The sequence below is a fragment of the Coregonus clupeaformis genome, chromosome 15 (genome assembly GCF_020615455.1).
Source record: "Coregonus clupeaformis isolate EN_2021a chromosome 15, ASM2061545v1, whole genome shotgun sequence".
Lineage (NCBI taxonomy): Eukaryota > Metazoa > Chordata > Actinopteri > Salmoniformes > Salmonidae > Coregonus > Coregonus clupeaformis.
The window spans coordinates 26,938,057-26,956,823 of record NC_059206.1 but is presented as its reverse complement, the minus strand read 5'-3'; the positions used below and the strand labels follow the sequence as shown (position 1 = coordinate 26,956,823).

The following is an 18,767-nucleotide window of genomic DNA, read 5'->3' as shown; positions in this document are numbered from 1 at the left end:
CTCCCTTTAAGAGTGTGCTCCTAATCTCAGCTCGTTACCTGTATAAAAGACACCTGGGAGCCAGAAATCTTTCTGATTGAGAGGGGGTCAAATACTTATTTCCCTCATTAAAATGCAAATCAATTTATAACATTTTTCACATGCGTTTTTCTGGATTTTTTTGTTGTTATTCTGTCTCTCACTGTTCAAATAAACCTACCATTAAAATTATAGACTGATCATTTATTTGTCAGTGGGCAAACGTACAAAATCAGCAGGGGATCAAATACTTTTTTCCCTCACTGTATGTGTGACATATCACTTATCAATTCAGAAGTAAACTTGAACAGACATGAAAGTAAAGGGCAGAAGGTGCTGATAGAGGAGAGCTGAGGAGCTTACCCACTCATCATCCTGGTATTTGTGGGATTGACAGGTTATGTGACAGCAGGCCCTTCTCAGGCAGTGACAGTGCAGACAGAGACAAGCACAGTATCTGAGGCAGAACCAATGGATCATACCAGAGATGATAAGAGATTCTAAATAAGGCTGCCATGACAAACACACACACACACACTTCCATACACACACAGGAGAAAGAGAGGGAGATGGAGAGAGAAAAAGAAAGAGAGAGAGAGAAAATAGTCAAATTAAGATATTACACTTATATCCTTTCTAAAACATCAGTAGGCCAATATCAATAGGCCTGCACCTGCATTAACAGATGTTCAAATCTATAAAATAGTCATGGCACTTACCAAAATGAGAGGGACACGAAATTTCATTATAGAAAAGTAGGCCTACACCAAAACATTTTGGGGATTCATCAATCTCCCTCTAATCAGCTTCTGGGGAGTTTGATTCGCTGCGGATGACGTCTCCTCCCCCGGTTACCGATCATGACACAATGTCTAGGGGTATAAAAGGCAGGACCACTCCTTTCACGGCGTACTTTATGTCTGGTGACTACCACTCAGCTCCGTAGCTGGATAGGGGTGTGTGTTGCACGGTGTGTAAGCGAGGATGGCGACGCTTGTGGCATCTGCAGACATTGAGACTTTAAGCAGCTCGAGCAACGTTCTGGCATCCCCAATGTCCGCGAGTCTCTCGCACCGTTTTGACGACAACAAATTTTACCTGCTTGTGGTTATTGGGGAAATAGTCACGGAGGATCACTTGAAGTGTGCCATTGCGGATGTAGAAAAAGGTAAGAAGACTGAGGGATGATATAGCCTTGCCCGGTGTTGAGGAGGTGGTGTAAGCTATCCACAGCCTAGGTGGTAGCAGCAGCAGCATCACTTTATGTGCTGAATGCTTTGTCATACAACTATAGCCTACTTTATATTCTTATTGGGAATATTGTGAACAGAACCACATTATCCGCCAAGTCTGGATGTCATTGTAACCTTGAACTTAGGCTGCTTACTTTATGTATAACACAATCTCATTTTGGATACATCCACTTCCATACGCATTAGGCTATAAAGCAATAGGCCACCTGAATGGAAAACGTAATGATTTTGTTGTTGCTGAAGTGATGTGATATTGCTGGCTGGGCGCACGGCCCCTCCCAGTGTGGTATCTGCAAATCTGTGGGTAGCGCAAATCAAACAGATGGCATCCGTCGACACCCCAACAACCTTTCCCCCGCACCTCTTCTCCCTGTCTCCATACACATTCTATATAAGGACTGCAGGCTATACCTTTCCATAACATAATCTATTCTGCAGTGTTGCTTTAAATCAGTCACACGTGGTAAAGCTGCGGAGAATGATTCAGCATTCTTATTGTGAGTCAATAAGACATATTGTTTTTCTTGGGGATGTGATGCGGACCAGGGAGAGAGTATCGACCACCCCTGGGAAACACCTTGCGTCTGCTTGTTTTGGTGTGGTGCATCCGTTGTTTCGTGTTCAAAAATGTATACATATGCCTACTGTTATAAAGGGGTCCAAAGCCTATTGTCCCTTTTACCCATGCGTAAATCATAAAAAAATAAAAATAAATAATAATAATAATATATATATATATATATATATATATATATATATATATATATATATATATATATATATATATATATTCGATGTTATATAGCCTCGTCTACACTGTTCATTCTCAATTACCGAGACAGCTTTTCTTCCACTGTGTTCATTTACAGAACAACAAGGATGGTATAGGCTACTTATTGGCAGGTGTTCGCACTCAAATAGTACCATATTTTGAACACGATGTTGCTTTGTCTACGTGCGTGATAACGAACCCTCTTCTTGCTGCTGCATTTTAAATCACTCACCGTCCCCGCCCCAGCGGGACCCATCCCACCCCCATCCCTGCTTTCTCGTTTCTGCATCCCGCTCTCTCTCATCCGACACCGGCATGTAGGCGTGGCCCACTCCGCACTGCGGTCCCTAATGAAAGTCGTAGGGAGCGCTATTCAAACAAAAAGGGCGTTTCTGAATGACAGGCCACCGGGCACACAGGTTGGTATGACAAGAAGAAACTATGGCGGAAGAACAAATGTGTTTGTGGATTACGGCACCATGTTTCATAAAATGTTGGAACAAAGGTGAAAAACCTGCTGAGGCCTTTGAAAATTCATGTAAGGGTTTTCCTACTGTCTTTTTTGTTTACAATATAAACACACTATTAACAAAGCTTTTCATATTTTAGGCCATGTGAAACATTCAATTACTGGTTATGTTTATTAGATAGGGCATAGTAGGTTTTCAGGCATATAGGCTAATTGTTATTATGGCAAATATGATCATATGCCATGAATGCATGATAAAAAAAAAAGGAAAAACTAGACTTTTGTTTTGAAACATTATTATTATTATTATTATTATTATTATTATTATTATTATTATTATTATTGTGTTTGGTAGCCTATTATGTGAGAAATCTATTAAATATTTGTGATTTGAATGGGTTGATGCTGCTAGTGCCATTACCTCATGTCAAGTCAAATATCAATCAGGAATTGGACACAACTGAAACAGTTCCAGTAATCCTTCATCATCTTCGAGTAAGGCATTTTTTTCCCTGTTGAATCGATCAGCACACACCAAGCCTCGCCCTTTGGTTTTCTACTGTTGGTGTCTTAACCACACCCATGATGTTATCCCAGGCCCTGACCCTGTCTTGACTGCTCGTCAATACATGTTCCACCTTATCTTATTCCTACAGTTGAAGTCGGAAGTTTACATACACTTAGGTTGGAGTGATTAAAACTCGTTTTCAACCACTCCACAAATTTCTTGTTAACAAACTATAGTTTTGGCAAGTTGGTTAGGACATCTACTTTGTGCATGACACAAGTAATTTTTCCAACAATTGTTTACAGACAGATTATTTCACTTATAATTCACTGTATTCACTGTATTCACTGGTCAGAAGTTTACATACACTAAGTTGACTGTGCCTTTAAACAGCTTGGAAAATTCCAGAAAATGATGTCATGGCTTTAGAAGCTTCTGATAGGCTAATTGACATAATTTGAGTCAATTGGAGGTGTACCTGTGGATGTATTTCAAGGCCTACACCATGGGACCACGCAGCCGTCATACCGCTCAGGAAGGAGACGCGTTCTGTCTCCTAGAGATGAACGTACTTTGGTGCGAAAAGTGCAAATCAATCCCACAACAACAGCAAAGGACCGTGTGAAGATGCTGGAGGAAACAGGTACGAAAGTATCTATATCCACAGTAAAACAAGTTCTATATCAACATAACCTGAAAGGCCGCTCAGCAAGGAAGAAGCCACTGCTCCAAAACCACCATAAAAAAGCCTGACTACAGTTTGCAACTGCATATGGGGACACAGATCGTACTTTTTTGAGAAATGTCCTCTGGTCTGATGAAACAAAAATAGAACTGTTTGGCCATATTGACCATCGTTATGTTTGGAGGAAAAAGGGGCAGGCTTGCAAGCTGAAGAACACCATCCCAACGTGAAGCACTGGGGTGGCAGCATCATGCTGTGGGGGTGCTTTGCTGCAGGAGGGACCGGTGCACTTCACAAAATAGATGGCATTATGAGAAAGGAAAATGATGTGGATATATTGAAGCAACATCTCAAGACATCAGTCAGGAAGTTAAAGCTTGGTCGCAAATGGGTCTTCCAAATGGACAATGACCCCAAGCATACTTCCAAAGTTGTGGCAAAATGGCTTAAGGACAACAAAGTCAAGGTATTGGAGTGGCCAACACAAAGCCCTGACCTCCATCCTATAGAACATTTGTGGGCAAAACTGAAAAAGTGTGTGCGAGCAAGGAAGCCTACAAACCTGACTCAGTTACACCAGCTCTGTCAGGAGGAATGGGCCAAAATTCACCCAACTTATTGTGGGAAGCTTGTGGAAGGCTACCCGAAACGTTTGACCCAAGTTAAACAATTTAAAGGCAATGCTACCAAATACTAATTGAGTGTATGTAAACTTCTGACCCACTGGGAATGTGATGAAAGAAATAAAAGCTTAAATAAATCATTCTCTCTACTATTATTGTGACATTTCACATTCTTAAAATAAAGTGGCGATCCTAATTTTTACTAGGATTAAATGTCAGGAATTGTGAAAAACTGAGTTTATATGTAGTTGGCTAAGGTGTATGTAAACTGCCGACTTCAACTGTATATACCGTTTTTTATCTGCACTGTTGGATACTCCATTATGACAAAGTGAAAACATGTTTTTAGAAATGTTGGCAAATTGATTGAAAATGAAATAGTAATTTACATAAGTATTCACAGCCCTGATCAATGCTTTGTAGAAGCACCTTTGGCAGCGATTACAGCTGTGAGTCTTTCTGGGTAAGTCGCTAAGAGCTTTCCACACCTGGATTGTACAACATTTGCCCATTATTCTTTAAAAAATAATCAAACTCTGTCAAATTGGTTGTTGATCATTGCTAGACAACCATTTTCAGGACTTGGCATAGATCTCCAAGTAGATTTAAGTCAAAAGCATACCCATAACATGATGCAGCCACCACTATGCTTGAAAATATGGAGAGTGGTGCTCAGTAATGTGTTGTTTTGGATTTGCCCAAACATAACACTTTGTATTCAGGACAAAAAGTTAATTGCTTTGCCAAATATTTTTGCAGTATTACTTTAGTGCCTTGTTGCAAACAGGATGCATGTTTTTGAATATTTTCATTCTATACAGGCTTCCTTAATTTCACTCTGTCAATTAGGTTAGTATTGTGGAGTAACTACAATGTTCTTGATCCATTCTCAGTTTTCTCCTATCACAACCATTAACCTCTAACTATTTTAAAGTCACCATTGGCCTCATGGTGAAATCCCTGAGTGGTTTCCTTCCTCTCTGGCAACTGAGCTAGGAAGGACGCCTGTATCTTTGTAGTGACTGGGTTTATTGATACACCATCCAAAGTGTAATTAATAACTTCACCATGCTCAAAGACATATTCAATGTATGTTTCATTTTTGTTTTTTACATTTTATTAAAAAAATTTGAGAAACATAATTCCACATTGACATTATGGGGTATTGTGTGTAGGCCAGTGACAAAAAATCTAAATTTAATCCATTTTAAATTCAGGCTGTAACACAACAAAATGTGCAAAAAGTCAAAGGGGTATATATGATATATTGATCTTATCTGTAATATTTTATGAATTTAATCAAATTGAATTGAGTCAAGTTAGTAGCCTTGCATTGGTATGGCTTTGCATTTGTATTTTACCAATACAGGAAATGTTCCTATTTTCATCAGAGTTTAAACACACCCAGTTTCATTACAGTAAGCAACAGTGTCATGGAGAGAGGATCGATGACAACAGAACCCTGGTTATGACTCAGCCTTGGCTAGCAGCACCACCCACAGTCCCTGGCAAACTAAAGCTAAAGCACTTTATAGATATTTCCTATTATAGATTTCCTCTCTCATGCCAAATGGTACGTGTTCATTCCAGGACAGACCCAATGAAATGGAAGAGTGAGACCAACTTTTAATAGATGCTGGTGGCATTGAGACTTATGAATTGAACAAATCTGGACCTTTTGCCTGCTACAAGCCAAATCCAAGGCCCTTGATGCAAAATCAATGGGGAATATTGATTGTGCGCCAGCCTCTGCCTGGCTAGCCTAGTGATATATGAAGTGGGTTCTGCACTCATGTCATTCTTTCCATTGATTGTTTTGTTTTCTGTGCAGGGATTCGCTCATGGGACACCAACCTCATAGACTGTAACCTGGATCAGGAACTAAAGCTCTTTGTCTCCAGACATTCAGCCCGTTTCTCTGCAGACGTACGAGGTAAGGTCAAGCACAAAACAAATGTGAAGAAGTGACAATGCAATCTCGGAGTTACCTTCACAGTCTTCATGTTTAATGAAGGATATTCACCTGTACATCAATTCTTTACAATTTCAGAGAATCTCTTTCTCTCTCTCTCTCTCTCTCTCTCTCTCTCTCTCTCTCTCTCTCTCTCTCTCTCTCTCTCTCTCACTCCCCTCTCTCTCTCTCTCTCTCTCTCTCTCTCTCTCTCTCTCTCTCTCTCTCTCTCTCTCTCTCTCTCTCTCTCTCTCTCTCTCTCTCTCTCTCTCTCTCTCTCTCAATTGAATTTCAATTTAAGGGGCTTTATTGGCATGGGAAACATATGTTTACAAGTGTCATATTATGTCTATATACAGTGTTGTAATGATGTGCAAATAGTTAAAGTACAAAAGGGAAAATAAATAAACATAAATATAGGTTGTATTTACAATGGTGTTTGTTCTTCACTGGTTGCCCTTTTCTTGTGGCAACAGGTCACAAATATTGCTGCTGTGATTGCACACTGTGGTATTTCACCCAATAGATATGGGAGATTATCAAAATTGGATTTGTTTTCAAATTCTTTGTGGGTCTGTGTAATCTGAGGGAAATATGTGTCTCTAATATGGTCATACATTTGGCAGGAGGTTAGGAAGTGCAGCTCAGTTTCCACCTCATTTTGTGGGCAGTGTGCTCATAGCCTGTCTTCTCTTGAGAGCCAGGTCTGCCTTCGGTGGCCTTTCTCAATAGCAAGGCTATGCTCACTGAGTCTGTACATAGCAAAATATTTTCTTAATTTTGGGTCAGTCACAGTGGTCTCTCTGTTTAGGGCCAAATAGCATTCTAGTTTGCTCTGTTTTTTTTGTAAATTCTTTCCAATGTGTCAAGTAATTATCATTTTATTTTCTCATGATTTGGTTGGGTGTAATTGTGTTGCTGTCCTGGGGCTCTGTGGGGTCTGTTTGTGTTTGTGAACAGAGACCCAGGACCAGCTTGCTTAGGGGGCTCTTCTCCAGGTTCATTTCTCTGTAGGTGATGGCTTTGTGATGGAAGTTTTGTGAATCGCTTCCTTGTTGGTGGTTGTAGAATTTAACGGCTCTTTTCTGGATTTTGATCATTAGCGGGTATCGGCCTAATTCTGCCCTGCATGCATTATTTGGTGTTTTACGTTGTACACAGAGGATTTTTTTTGCAGAATTCTGCATGCAGAGTCTCAATTTGGTGTTTGTCCCATTTTGTGAATTCTTGGTTGGTGAGCGGACCCCAGACCTCACAACCATAAAGGGCAATGGGTTCTATAAACTGATTCAAGTATTTTTAGCCAGATCTTAATTGGTATGTCACATTTTATGTTCCTTTTGATAGCATAGAAGGCCCTCCTTGCCTTGTCTCTCAGATCATTCACAGCTTTGTGGAAGTTACCTGTGGCGCTGATGTTTAGGCCAAAGTATGTATAGTTTTTTGTGTGCTCTAGGGCAACTGTGTCTAGATAGATTTTGTATTCGTGGTCCTGGCAACTGGACCTTTTTTGGAACACCATTATTTTTGTCTTACTGAGATTTACTGTCAGGACCCAGGTCTGACAGAATCTGTGCAGAAGATCTAGGTGCTGCTGTAGGCCCTCCTTGGTTGGGGACAAAAGCACCAGATCATCAGCAAACAGTAAACATTTTACTTCAGATCCTAGTAGGGTGAGGCCGGGTGCTGCAGACTGTTCTAGTGCCCTCGCCAATTCGTTGATATATATGTTGAAGAGGTTGGGGCTTAAGCTGCATCCCTGTCTCACCCCACGGCCCTGTGGAAAGAAATGTGTGTGTTTTTTGCCCATTTTTACTGCACACTTGTTGTTTGTGTACATGGATTTTATAATGTCGTATGTTTTCCCCCCAACACCACTTTCCATCAATTTGCATAGCAGGCCCTTGTGTCAAATTGAGTCGAAAGCTTTTTTGGAAATCAACAAAGCATGAGAAGACTTTGCCTTTGTTTTGGTTTGTTTGTTTGTCAATTAGGGTGTGCAGGGTGAATATGTGGTCTGTCATATGGTAATTTGGTAAAAAGCCAATTTGACATTTGCTAATAAGTACATTGTTTTCGCTGAGGAAATGTACGAGTCTGCTGTTAATGATAATGCAGAGGATATTCCCAAGGTTGCTGTTGACGCATATCCCATGGTCATTTTTGGGGTCAAATTTGTCTCCACTTTTGTGGATTGGGGTGATCAGTCCTTGGTTCCAAATATTGGGGAATATGCCAGAGCTGAGGATGATGTTAAAGAATTTGTGGTCCGTATATTTTATCATTTCATTTAGGATACCATCCACCCCACAGGCCTTTTTGGGTTGAAGGGTTTGTATTTTGTCCTGTAGTTCTTTCAATGTAATTGGAGAATCCAGCAGTGGATTCTGGTAGTCTTTAATAGTTGATTCTAAGATTTTTATTTGATCATGTATATGTTTTTTGCTATTTGTTCTTTGTTACAGGGCCAAAAAGATTGGAGAAGTGGTTTATCCATACATCTCCGTTTTGGATAGATAACTCTTCGTGTTGTTGTTTGTTTAGAGTTTTCCAATTTTCCCAGAAGTGGTTAGATTCTATGGATTCTTCAATTACATTGAGCTGATTTCTGACATGCTGTTCCTTCTTTTTCCTTAGTGTATTTCTGCATTGTTTTAATGATTCACCATATTGAAGGCGTAGGCTCAGGTTTTCTGGAGCTCTATGTTTTTGGTTGGATAGGTTTCTCAATTTCTTTCATAGGTTTTTGCATTCTTTATCAAACCATTTGTCATTGTTGTTTATTTTCTTAGGTTGTCTGCTTTACATTTTTTGATTTGATAGGGAAGCTGAGAGGTCAAATATACTGTTAGGTTTTCTACTGCAAAGTTTACACCTTCACTATTACAGTGAAAGATTTTGTCCATCTATAGCATTTCTTAATATTATTCAGTTCAGCCGGTGCCCCCGCACATTGACTCTGCACCGGTACCCCCCTGTATATATAGCCTCCCTACTGTTCTTTTATTTTACTTCTGCTCTTTTTTTCTCAACACTTTTTTTGTTGTTGTTCTATTTTTACTTTTTTGTTAAAAATAAATGCACTGTTGGTTAAGGGCTGTAAGTAAACATTTCACTGTAATGTCTGCACCTGTTGTATTCGGTGCATGTGGCCAATAAAATTTGATTTGATTTGATTCCTTTGGCTTTGATGCCTCATGATTGATCATGATAGGGTGTCAGTGGACTGACTGAACGCTCTAAGAGACTAAGTGATAAAGTAGTCTACAGTACTACTGCCAAGACATGAGCTATATGTGTACCTACTGTAGGAGTCTCCTCGAAGCCTGCCATTGACCATGTACGTACCCAGCGTCCAACAGAGCTGTAGGAGTTGTGACCCGTTTTTGTTGGTTATGTTGGCGTAGTTGTGTCTGGGGGGCCATATAGGGGAGGGAATGCTGTCACCCCCAGGTAGGTGTTTGTCCCCCTGTGTGCTGGGGGTGTCAGGTTCTTGTCCAGTTCTGGCATTTAGGTCGCCACAGACTAGTACATGTCCCTGGGCCTGGAAATGGTTGATCTCCCCCTCTAGGATGGAGAAGTATGGGGATTCTATTGGGCCGTATAGGTAGCACACATGAGGACATTTTTCTCTGTTGAGATAATTTCCTTATTAATTTCTAGCCAGATGTAAAATGTTCCTGTTTTGACTAATTTAATAGAGTGGGTTAGGTCTGCTCTACGCCAAATTAGCATACCCCCTGAGTCTCTTCCCTGTTTCACACATGGTAGTTTGGTGGATGGGACTACCAGCTCTCTGTAACCTAGAGGGCAACCAGTGGGTCCGTCTCCTTTATGCCATGTTTCTTGTAGGATGACAATGTCTGTATTTTAAGTCTGGGTTCCTGCTCTTTAGGCCAAAGGCAGATGATCTCAGACCTTGTATATTCCAGGATGAGATAGTAAAAGCTTTGTGTTCCATAGTGTTTAGTGTTGTTTTGGTGTGGTTTAGGCCCGGACCATCACAGTAGGTGTGAGCAGAGCATGTTGAGCATCTGATACAGACCTCTTAGGTCGCAGGATGGTGCTTGGGCGAGTGTGATAGTGGGGGTTGGGCCTGTTGCTCGGCTCACGGCCTGGGCATATGTCCTGCTGTCATGTTGAGGTCCTTGCCGCAGGGGCGGGGGGCATGGGGTGGGCAGAAGGGGCATAGGTCTGATATGGGGGGGCCTATATAGGGTGTGGCCAGGGTTTGCTTGGGGTGGTCTTAGCTGGTTGGGGTGTGGCTGGTGATGCTGTGGTCTGGGTGTATGTCCTCTTGGCGTGGGTTCTCTCGGTGCAGGTCCTTCAGGAGGGGGTCTTGCAGGTCTGGGAGGGTGTCTCGCTGGTCTAGGCAGGTTGTCCGTTGCTCTGTTGCTCCTGTGTGAGGTGCTTGGGCTACGGTTGAGGGTGACGTCCTTCAGGGTCCTGGCAAAAGTTGGGATTGCTGCCTTCATGTATTTAACTTTAATTCTACATTTTTGCAGAAGAACTCAGGAGCCCACACTACCCCCCTCTCTCTCTCTCACTCCCTATCTCGGTCTGTCTCTCTCTCTTTCTCACTCCCTCTAACGCTCTCTCTCTCTCTCTGTACTGTGGTTAGTTACTAGGTGCAGTAACCCCAAGCAGTGTACAGTGTGTGATCTCTGAGCTGTCTGAGATTATATTATGTATCCCTGGATCTGCAGTGTCAGCGGTGAGCTCGGCTGTGTCCCTATAGTGTGGACAGTGAAGGAGTAGTCCTAATGGGCTAATGAGCCTATAGCTAGCAGGACATCTGGTGGGCAGGGTGCCCTTGACTGGGAACAGACAAGAGGTCCCATTTTATAGACCTTATGCCATACTAATAACCTACCTAATGTCCATGTTATTTAATTGTAATTACACTGTGAACATTGCTTTTATTATTGCCTTTATTACTATGGAATATTGTCTCTATTATAGAGTACGACCCATACAGGTCATGATCAGCGAGGTATCTCATTGGGCTGATGGCTCCAGCTATAACATGCAGTAGATGGCACGCACCTGGCTGGTGAAAGTTTGAACTGCGTTATAGACACACATTTATAGTTTTACTGTCCTTGGAAGAGACTCTGCTTGGTTAACACAGTGAATGAAAGGCACTGGTAAAATATTGCTGGCCTTCCACATTTGAAATAAAGAGGGGAGTTGCGTGACACTCAAAAGATGGAATTGAACCCCTTTTTCCATAATGTTGTGACAATTAGCTTGTATCTCACACAGACTAGTAAACCACCAGTCTGCCCTCCTAAGAGAGAGGTGTTGATCTCAGTGAAGGGCTGTCTGTCTGTTGGCTGAGGAGGTGAGGGCACACTCACGCTGAGCCATTTGAAAGATATTAGTGCCAATGGGCTATGTATGTGTGCTTGTGTGTATGTGTGCTTGTGTGTGTGTGTGTGTGTGTGTGTGTGTGTGTGTGTGTGTGTGTGTCTTGTGTGTGTGTGTGTGTACAGTGGCTTGCAAAAGTATTCACCACCCTTGGCATTTTTCCTATTTTGTTGCTTTACAACCTGGAATTAAAAAAAATTGGGGGTTTGTATTATTTGATTTACACTACATGCCTACCACTTTGAAGATGCAAAATAATTTTTTTGTGAAACAAACAAGAAATAAGACAAAAAAACTGAAAACTTGAGCGTGCATAACTATTCATCCCCCCAAAGTCAATACTTTGTAGAGCCACCTTTTGCAGCAATTACAGCTGAAAGTATGAAAAATGTATGCACTCACTAACTGTAAGTCGCTCTGGATAAGAGCGTCTGCTAAATGACTAAAAATGTAAAACTGTAAGTCTCTTGGGGTATGTCTCTATAGCTTGGCACATCTAGCCACTGGGATTTTTGCCCACTCTTCAAGGCAAAACTGCTCCAGCTCCTTCAAGTTGGATGGGTTCCGCTGCTGTACAGCAATCTTTAAGTCATACCACAGATTCTCAATTGGATTGATGTCTGGGCTTTGACTAGGCCATTCTAAGACATTTAAATGTTTCCCCTTAAACCACTCGAGTGTTGCCTTAGTGGTATGCTTAGGGTCATTGTCCTGCTAGAAGGTGAACCTCCGTCCCAGTCTCAAATCTCTGGAAGACTGAAACAGATTTCCCTCAAGAATTTCCCTATATTTAGCGCCATCCATCATTCCTTCAATTTCCCAGTCCCTGCCGATGAAAAACATCCCCACAGCATGATGCTGCCACCACCATGCTTCACTGTGGGGATGGTGTTCTCGGGGTGATGAGAGGTGTTGGGTTTGCGCCAGACATAGCGTTTTCCTTGATGGCCAAAAAGCTCAATTTTAGTCTAATCTGAGCAGAGTACCTTCTTCCATATGTTTGGGGAGTCTCCCACATGCCTTTTAGCGAACACCAAACGTGTTTGCTTATTTTTTTCAGTAAGCAATGGCTTTTTTCTGGCCACTCTTCCGTAAAGCCCAGCTCTGTGGAGTGTACGGCTTAAAGTGGTCCTATGGACAGATACTCCAATCTCCACTGTGGAGCTTTGCAGCTCCTTCAGGGTTATCTTTGGTCTCTTTGTTGCCTCTCTGATTAATGCCCTCCTTGCCTGGTCCGTAAGTTTAGGTGGGCGGCCCTCTCTTGGCAGGTTTGTTTACATGAAATCCAAATAAAAATCAATATAAATTACAGGTTGTAATGCAACAAAATAGGAAAAATGCCAAGGGGGATGAATACTTTTGCAAGGCAATGTATGTGTGCCTGTATGAGCTCACCTCTCTGACCATGGGCTGTGTCATTGTCAACCGACAGCTGGTGAATCAGCAGTTTGTATATTTACATACCTAGAGGTTTGCATATTGAATTTGCTTTGATCACCCATGTCTAACAAATGGTGTTGTGATGTCAGTGACGTGGGAATGTCCTATGTAGATGCAGTGGATTGCATTGAATACTCTCCACATCAATGGGATATTTTTTTAATTACATCCTCATTTCATAATAAGAAACTGTAGATTACAAATAAACCTCACATATGATACATACAGATGTAAACCCTAAGCCAGTGGGCTATGTCATTTTTAAGTGTCTAGCCAAAATACACTTTGACACTTATGATATCGACTGCTAAACAGTGACACAGCAGGGGTCTATAGCCATTTCACTTTCACCTCACTGAGCATGAAAAGCTTTTGGCTTTTTTTGTTCTTCTGAGGTACACTCTGCCCTCCTCCTTGTCCCCCGTTTTTGTTTTCTCTCCTCCATCCTCCCCGGATCTCTCTTTCTTTCCTCCAAACAGCCTCTCCCTCTTTTTCTCTTCTCCAGCCTCTTTTGTTGTGTGTGTTGTTGCCGTGCAACGCGGCTCAGATGCAGATGCAGAGGAGACTCCTGGGTAATTAGCTGGATGAACCCCCCCACTGGCCTGGGTCTGGGCTTCACAGTAAAGGAGGGAGAGAGAGGGATATATAGGAGGGATGAACGGATGGAGGTAGGAAGGGATGGATAGAGAGATTAACTCCCCAGTAGCCTGGGTCTCACAAAAGAAGGAGGGAAGATAGAGGGATGGAGGGAGGGAGGAGAGAGAGAGGGAAAGGGATGAAGGGAAGGAGGAAAGGAGAGAGGGAGTGGTGGAGAGAGGGAGGAAGGAAAGAGAGGGATGGATGGATGAAGGGTAGAAGAGAGGGAGAGAGAGGGATTAATTCAGTGAAGAAGGTGAAAACAGAGACTTAAAGAGTCAGCGCTACATAAGCAGCAATACTGGCTATGTCTGTCAGGGAGGGATGGTTTCCTCTTTCACTTCCGATGCATAGGCACATCCCTCTCTCGCTCTCTCTGTCTGAGGAGTTGCTTAGTCAGTCAGTCAGTGTAATCTAATCTGCTCTTTAATATCAACTGAATTTAATGCTTATCAAAGGACTTGTCAAGAGAATAAAAAATGAGCTCACATGGGTTCATTTTATTGTGTCCCATTAAAAAAAAAACACGAATAAGAAATATTATTTTATAACAAATACGCTTTCTCCCCCGTTGGATAGCGGATGATGTCCGTGGTTCTGAAACACATCAGTGCGCTGCTGAATTGCCGCCTTTTCTTAGACTATGTTGCTGTGTGCATAATAGCAAAGTTAACCAGCATATTGGTGTTGAGAGCAATGCGGTGGAGGCAGCAGCGAAGTTAAGAGACGAGAAAACAGCCCTTTCCTTAATTGTCTAAGAAAAGTGAGGAGAGAGGAAACCCCAACTAAATTAGGTCTATAATCAATAGCCAAACTGTTAAATGTGCCTGGCTTTATAAGTCATCCATAAACAGTACCAGTCAAAAGTTTGGACACACCTACTCATTCAAGGGTTTTTCTTTATTTTTACTATTTTCTACATTGTAGAATAATAGTGAAGACATTAAAACTATGAAATAACACATATGGAATCATGTAGTAACCAAAAAAGTGTTAAACAAATCAAAATATATTTTAGATTTTAGATTCTTCAAAGTAGCCACCCTTTGCCCTGATGACAGCTTTAGACATTCTTGGCATTCTCACAACCAGCTTCACCTGGAATGCTTTTCCAACAGTCTTGAAGGAGTTCCCACATATGCTGAGCACTTGTTGGCTGCTTTTCCTTCACTCTGCGGTCCAACTCATCCCAAACCATCTCAATTGGGTTGAGGTCGGGTGATTGTGGAGGCCAGGTCATCTGATGCAGCACTCCATCACTCTCCTTCTTGGTCAAATAGCCCTTACACAGCTTGGAGGTGTGTTGGTTCATTGTCCTGTTGAAAAACAAATTATAATCCCACTAAGCGCAAACCAGATGGGATTGCGTATCGCTGCAGAATGCTGTGGTAGCCATGCTGGTTAAGTGTGTCTTGAATTCTAAATAAATCACTGACAGTGTCACCAGCAAAGCACCCCCACACCATCAGACCTCCTCCTCCATGCTTCACGGTGGGAACCAGACATGCAGAGATCATCCGTTCACCTACTCTGCGTCTCACAAAGACACGGCGGTTAGAACCAAAAATCTCAAATTTGGACTCATCAGACCAAAGGACAGATTTCCACCGGTCTAATGTCCATTGCTCGTGTTTCTTGGCCCAAGCAAGTCTCTTCTTATTATTGGTGTCCTTTAGTAGTGGTTTCTTTGCAGCAATTCGACCATAAATGCCTGATTCACGCAGTCTTATAGTGTTTGATATACTGGTATGCTTTTAAACTGCATTCATTGTAATGGAAATTGGTCTGGTTTTAACCCTGCTTCCCCAATAGATAAAATTAACAAACAAATTAAGCAAATGCACCTGTGCTCATGTTGAGCTTTGAAAACAAAATGCCTACAATACTAATAGCGCTATTACACACAGTTAATAAAAACAATTTCATCCTGCATAAACAGACAACATGGATGTCACTAGTTGTTTTTTCTCACAGGAGGCATGATCAGTCCTCAGCAGAGGAGGGAGAGAGGGAGAATGCAATTACCCGTCTGATTGATAGATGATATGCTGTCCGTCAAACTGCGTCAGCTAGCACAGACCCATTAGAGGAGAGGAAGGAGGGAGGGAAGGAGGGAGAGGGAGTTAGAGAAAGGAGGATGGAGAGAAAGGAGAAGGATGGAGGGAGGGAAAGCAGAGGGATGGAGGGAGGAGAGCCCCACTGCCACACAGGGAGTTAGCTATGCAAACAGCAGATGGCTATATGATACTGTAAGTATGGATTTTCCTGTACTCTGTCTTTGCTGTAGACAGCAGAGCTGGCTAAAGAGCAACTGGAGAATTAAGAAGTCATCTCTTGCTCAACACCCAATCTATCAACCCTCCTTCCCTTCCGGAATGTGATAGAGAAGAACAACATGGCAGATTCCAATCAATATCAATTGAAAAGTCAGAGATCAGTTTGTCATGCATTAATTGCATTAAGATCAGATTGTTATGGATGTACTGTACTGTATATTTGTAAGTCGCTCTGGATAAGAGTGTCTGCTAAATGACGTAAATGTAAATGTAAATGTAATGTAAATGTATATGAGAACATGAGGCCCATTTGTGGAGCACTTTAAAGATGATCTATACATGTAGATAATGTGATAATCAACAACATTATTTGTTTTATTATTAATTTATTTATCACACTGCAAGTCTCTTGACATGTAGCTTTATAACTAATGAGGTGTGGTGGTCTTACTGGCGCTTTTACAGTCGCCGAAGCATCACCCAGGTGGGTGCTACATTTCAGTTGTGGACGGTCCAGCCTACCTACGGAGGAAGAGGAGCTGTAACTATAGAAGACGATGAGGTGCCGGATGAAGAGCTCTGTGGCCTATGTGTCAGATGTCTCTACCTCTGTCTGTTAGATGTCTCTACCTCTCTGTCTGTCAGATGTCTCTACCTCTCTGTCTGTCAGATGTCTCTACCTCTCTGTCTGTCAGATGTCTCTACCTCTCTGTCTGTCAGATGTCTCTACCTCTCTGTCTGTCAGATATCTCTACCTCTCTGTCTGTCAGATGTCTCTACCTCTCTGTCTGTCAGATGTCTCTACCTCTCTGTCTGTCAGATGTCTCTACCTCTCTGTCTGTCAGATGTCTCTACCTCTCTGTCTGTCAGATGTCTCTACCTCTCTGTCTGTCAGATGTCTCTACCTCTCTGTCTGTCAGATATCTCTACCTCTCTGTCTGTCAGATGTCTCTACCTCTCTGTCTGTCAGATGTCTCTACCTCTCTGTCTGTCAGATGTCTCTACCTCTCTGTCTGTCAGATGTCTCTACCTCTCTGTCTGTCAGATGTCTCTACCTCTCTGTCTGTCAGGTGTCTCTACCTCTCTGTCTGTCAGATGTCTCTACCTCTCTGTCTGTCAGATGTCTCTACCTCTCTGTCTGTCAGATGTCTCTACCTCTCTGTCTGTCAGATGTCTCTACCTCTCTGTCTGTCAGATGTCTCTACCTCTCTGTCTGTCAGATGTCTCTACCTCTCTGTCTGTCAGATATCTCTACCTCCCTGTCTGGCTGTACCATCTATGCTCCCTCCTCTCAAGATACTACCTTTCTGAACTGTCTATCATCTACATCTGTGGAAGACCATCACCCAAGAATGTCCAGATCCCTACATTTGTTTTGTTGAATAGATTTTTGTTTATTTTGTTTTTAAAATGACTTTGAGATTCTACTTGTAATGAAAAGCGCTATATAAAAGAAATCTATTATTATTATTATTAATGCATGCAATAGATAAGAACACCAACTATCTTCAGCCATCCTAGCTGTAAACTGAGTTGTTGCAGTTGCCATCGCTATTAATAATCTGCAATTGTGTCCTCCTCTCAAATATGAGAAGAGATTGAATAGACTGGTTGTTTTGTGGCATCACTTTTCACTCCTATTTTGAGTTCAGTACAAGTTGGACAGTGTCATTATTGTGGACCAACAGCCGTACCAGGCACTGTTAAATTAGCAAAATCAGTCTACTGAAGTCGTTTTTTCTTCTGTGTGCCTTTTCAGTAAAATAGCCTAAACAGTGTCTGGTTTAGAGAGGGGAGACGAGGATGAGGTCGAGGGACATTGGAAATGGTGCCTAGGGACAGTGAAATGTCATGGGACCTCTGGATTCAGTTGAAAGAAAGATAAAGTGACAGATCGACGGGATGGATGGATACGAAGACAGACAGTAAAGAGCTAAAAATAAAAAAGAGCCCAGCTGAAGAGCAGATTGATCGTACTTGCTTTCCAGGATTTTTCTTACACAAAGGAGAGTATTTTCTCTCTCATTTCATCTGTCATTTAAAAGGAACTCCCTTGCCTAGTGGCTAAGTGATTGGATAACTAGCTAGATACTTAGCTAACTGGACAATTTTTCTGCTCAGTCATAAGGATAATGTGCAGTGATGCATGTCACATTACCTCCCCTCCCACTGAGAGGGCAGTGGAGGGGTTGGAGGGACGGAGTGATGGAGGGGGTGGAGGACGGGAGCAGAGAGGAGCCACTGTAAAGGTCAGGGGTCAATCCAGTGGCCCTTCCTTTCTCGTTTTCTCTTTCTTTTTACATCATTTTCCAAGAGGGAGATGGGCGTGTTAGTTGTGTTTATAGACAATGCTTGCTAGGACTGTGGCCTAATACTGCTTATAGCTTAGTTTAAGGATTTTATTTTGCGGTTGTTCCTCATGTTCTCTGTAGAAAAGTAAAGTAGGGCAATAACCAAAACACTTGATCTACATAGAGAACCAGACAAAGGGGACAAAACACCTACTTTTCCATTCCATTAGCTTCAACCTGCTAAGACAACAGGGGCAGGTAGAGAAATAGCCTGTTCGTGTAGTTTGTGTATGGAGATAATTACAGACAAGCTAAAGGTTGTTTCCCTCAGTCACTTATTATACTCAAACAGAAATCCAGAGACTCTAGTTATAGGCTGCCGGGTCTACTGATCGATCTCTATAAAGACTGTGGGTTTGAAACATTCTCCCTGGGTGTTTAAAGTAATACATCTGATGCTGTTATGCCAGTCTTT

The 18,767-nt window shown here is 42.0% G+C and overlaps 1 protein-coding gene across 1 annotated transcript in view; it reads left to right on the top strand.

Moving 5' to 3' along the window:
* The first annotated feature begins 946 nt into the window (after positions 1-946).
* LOC121582708 (microtubule-associated protein 1B) overlaps positions 947-18,767 on the top strand; it is a 35,530-nt gene continuing 17,709 nt past the window's right edge. The window contains exons 1-2 of the mRNA XM_041898725.2: positions 947-1,186; positions 6,160-6,261. Of these exons, the coding sequence (XP_041754659.2) occupies positions 1,003-1,186; positions 6,160-6,261 (286 nt within the window). The 5' untranslated portion in view covers positions 947-1,002. The remainder of the gene's footprint in view (positions 1,187-6,159; positions 6,262-18,767) is intronic.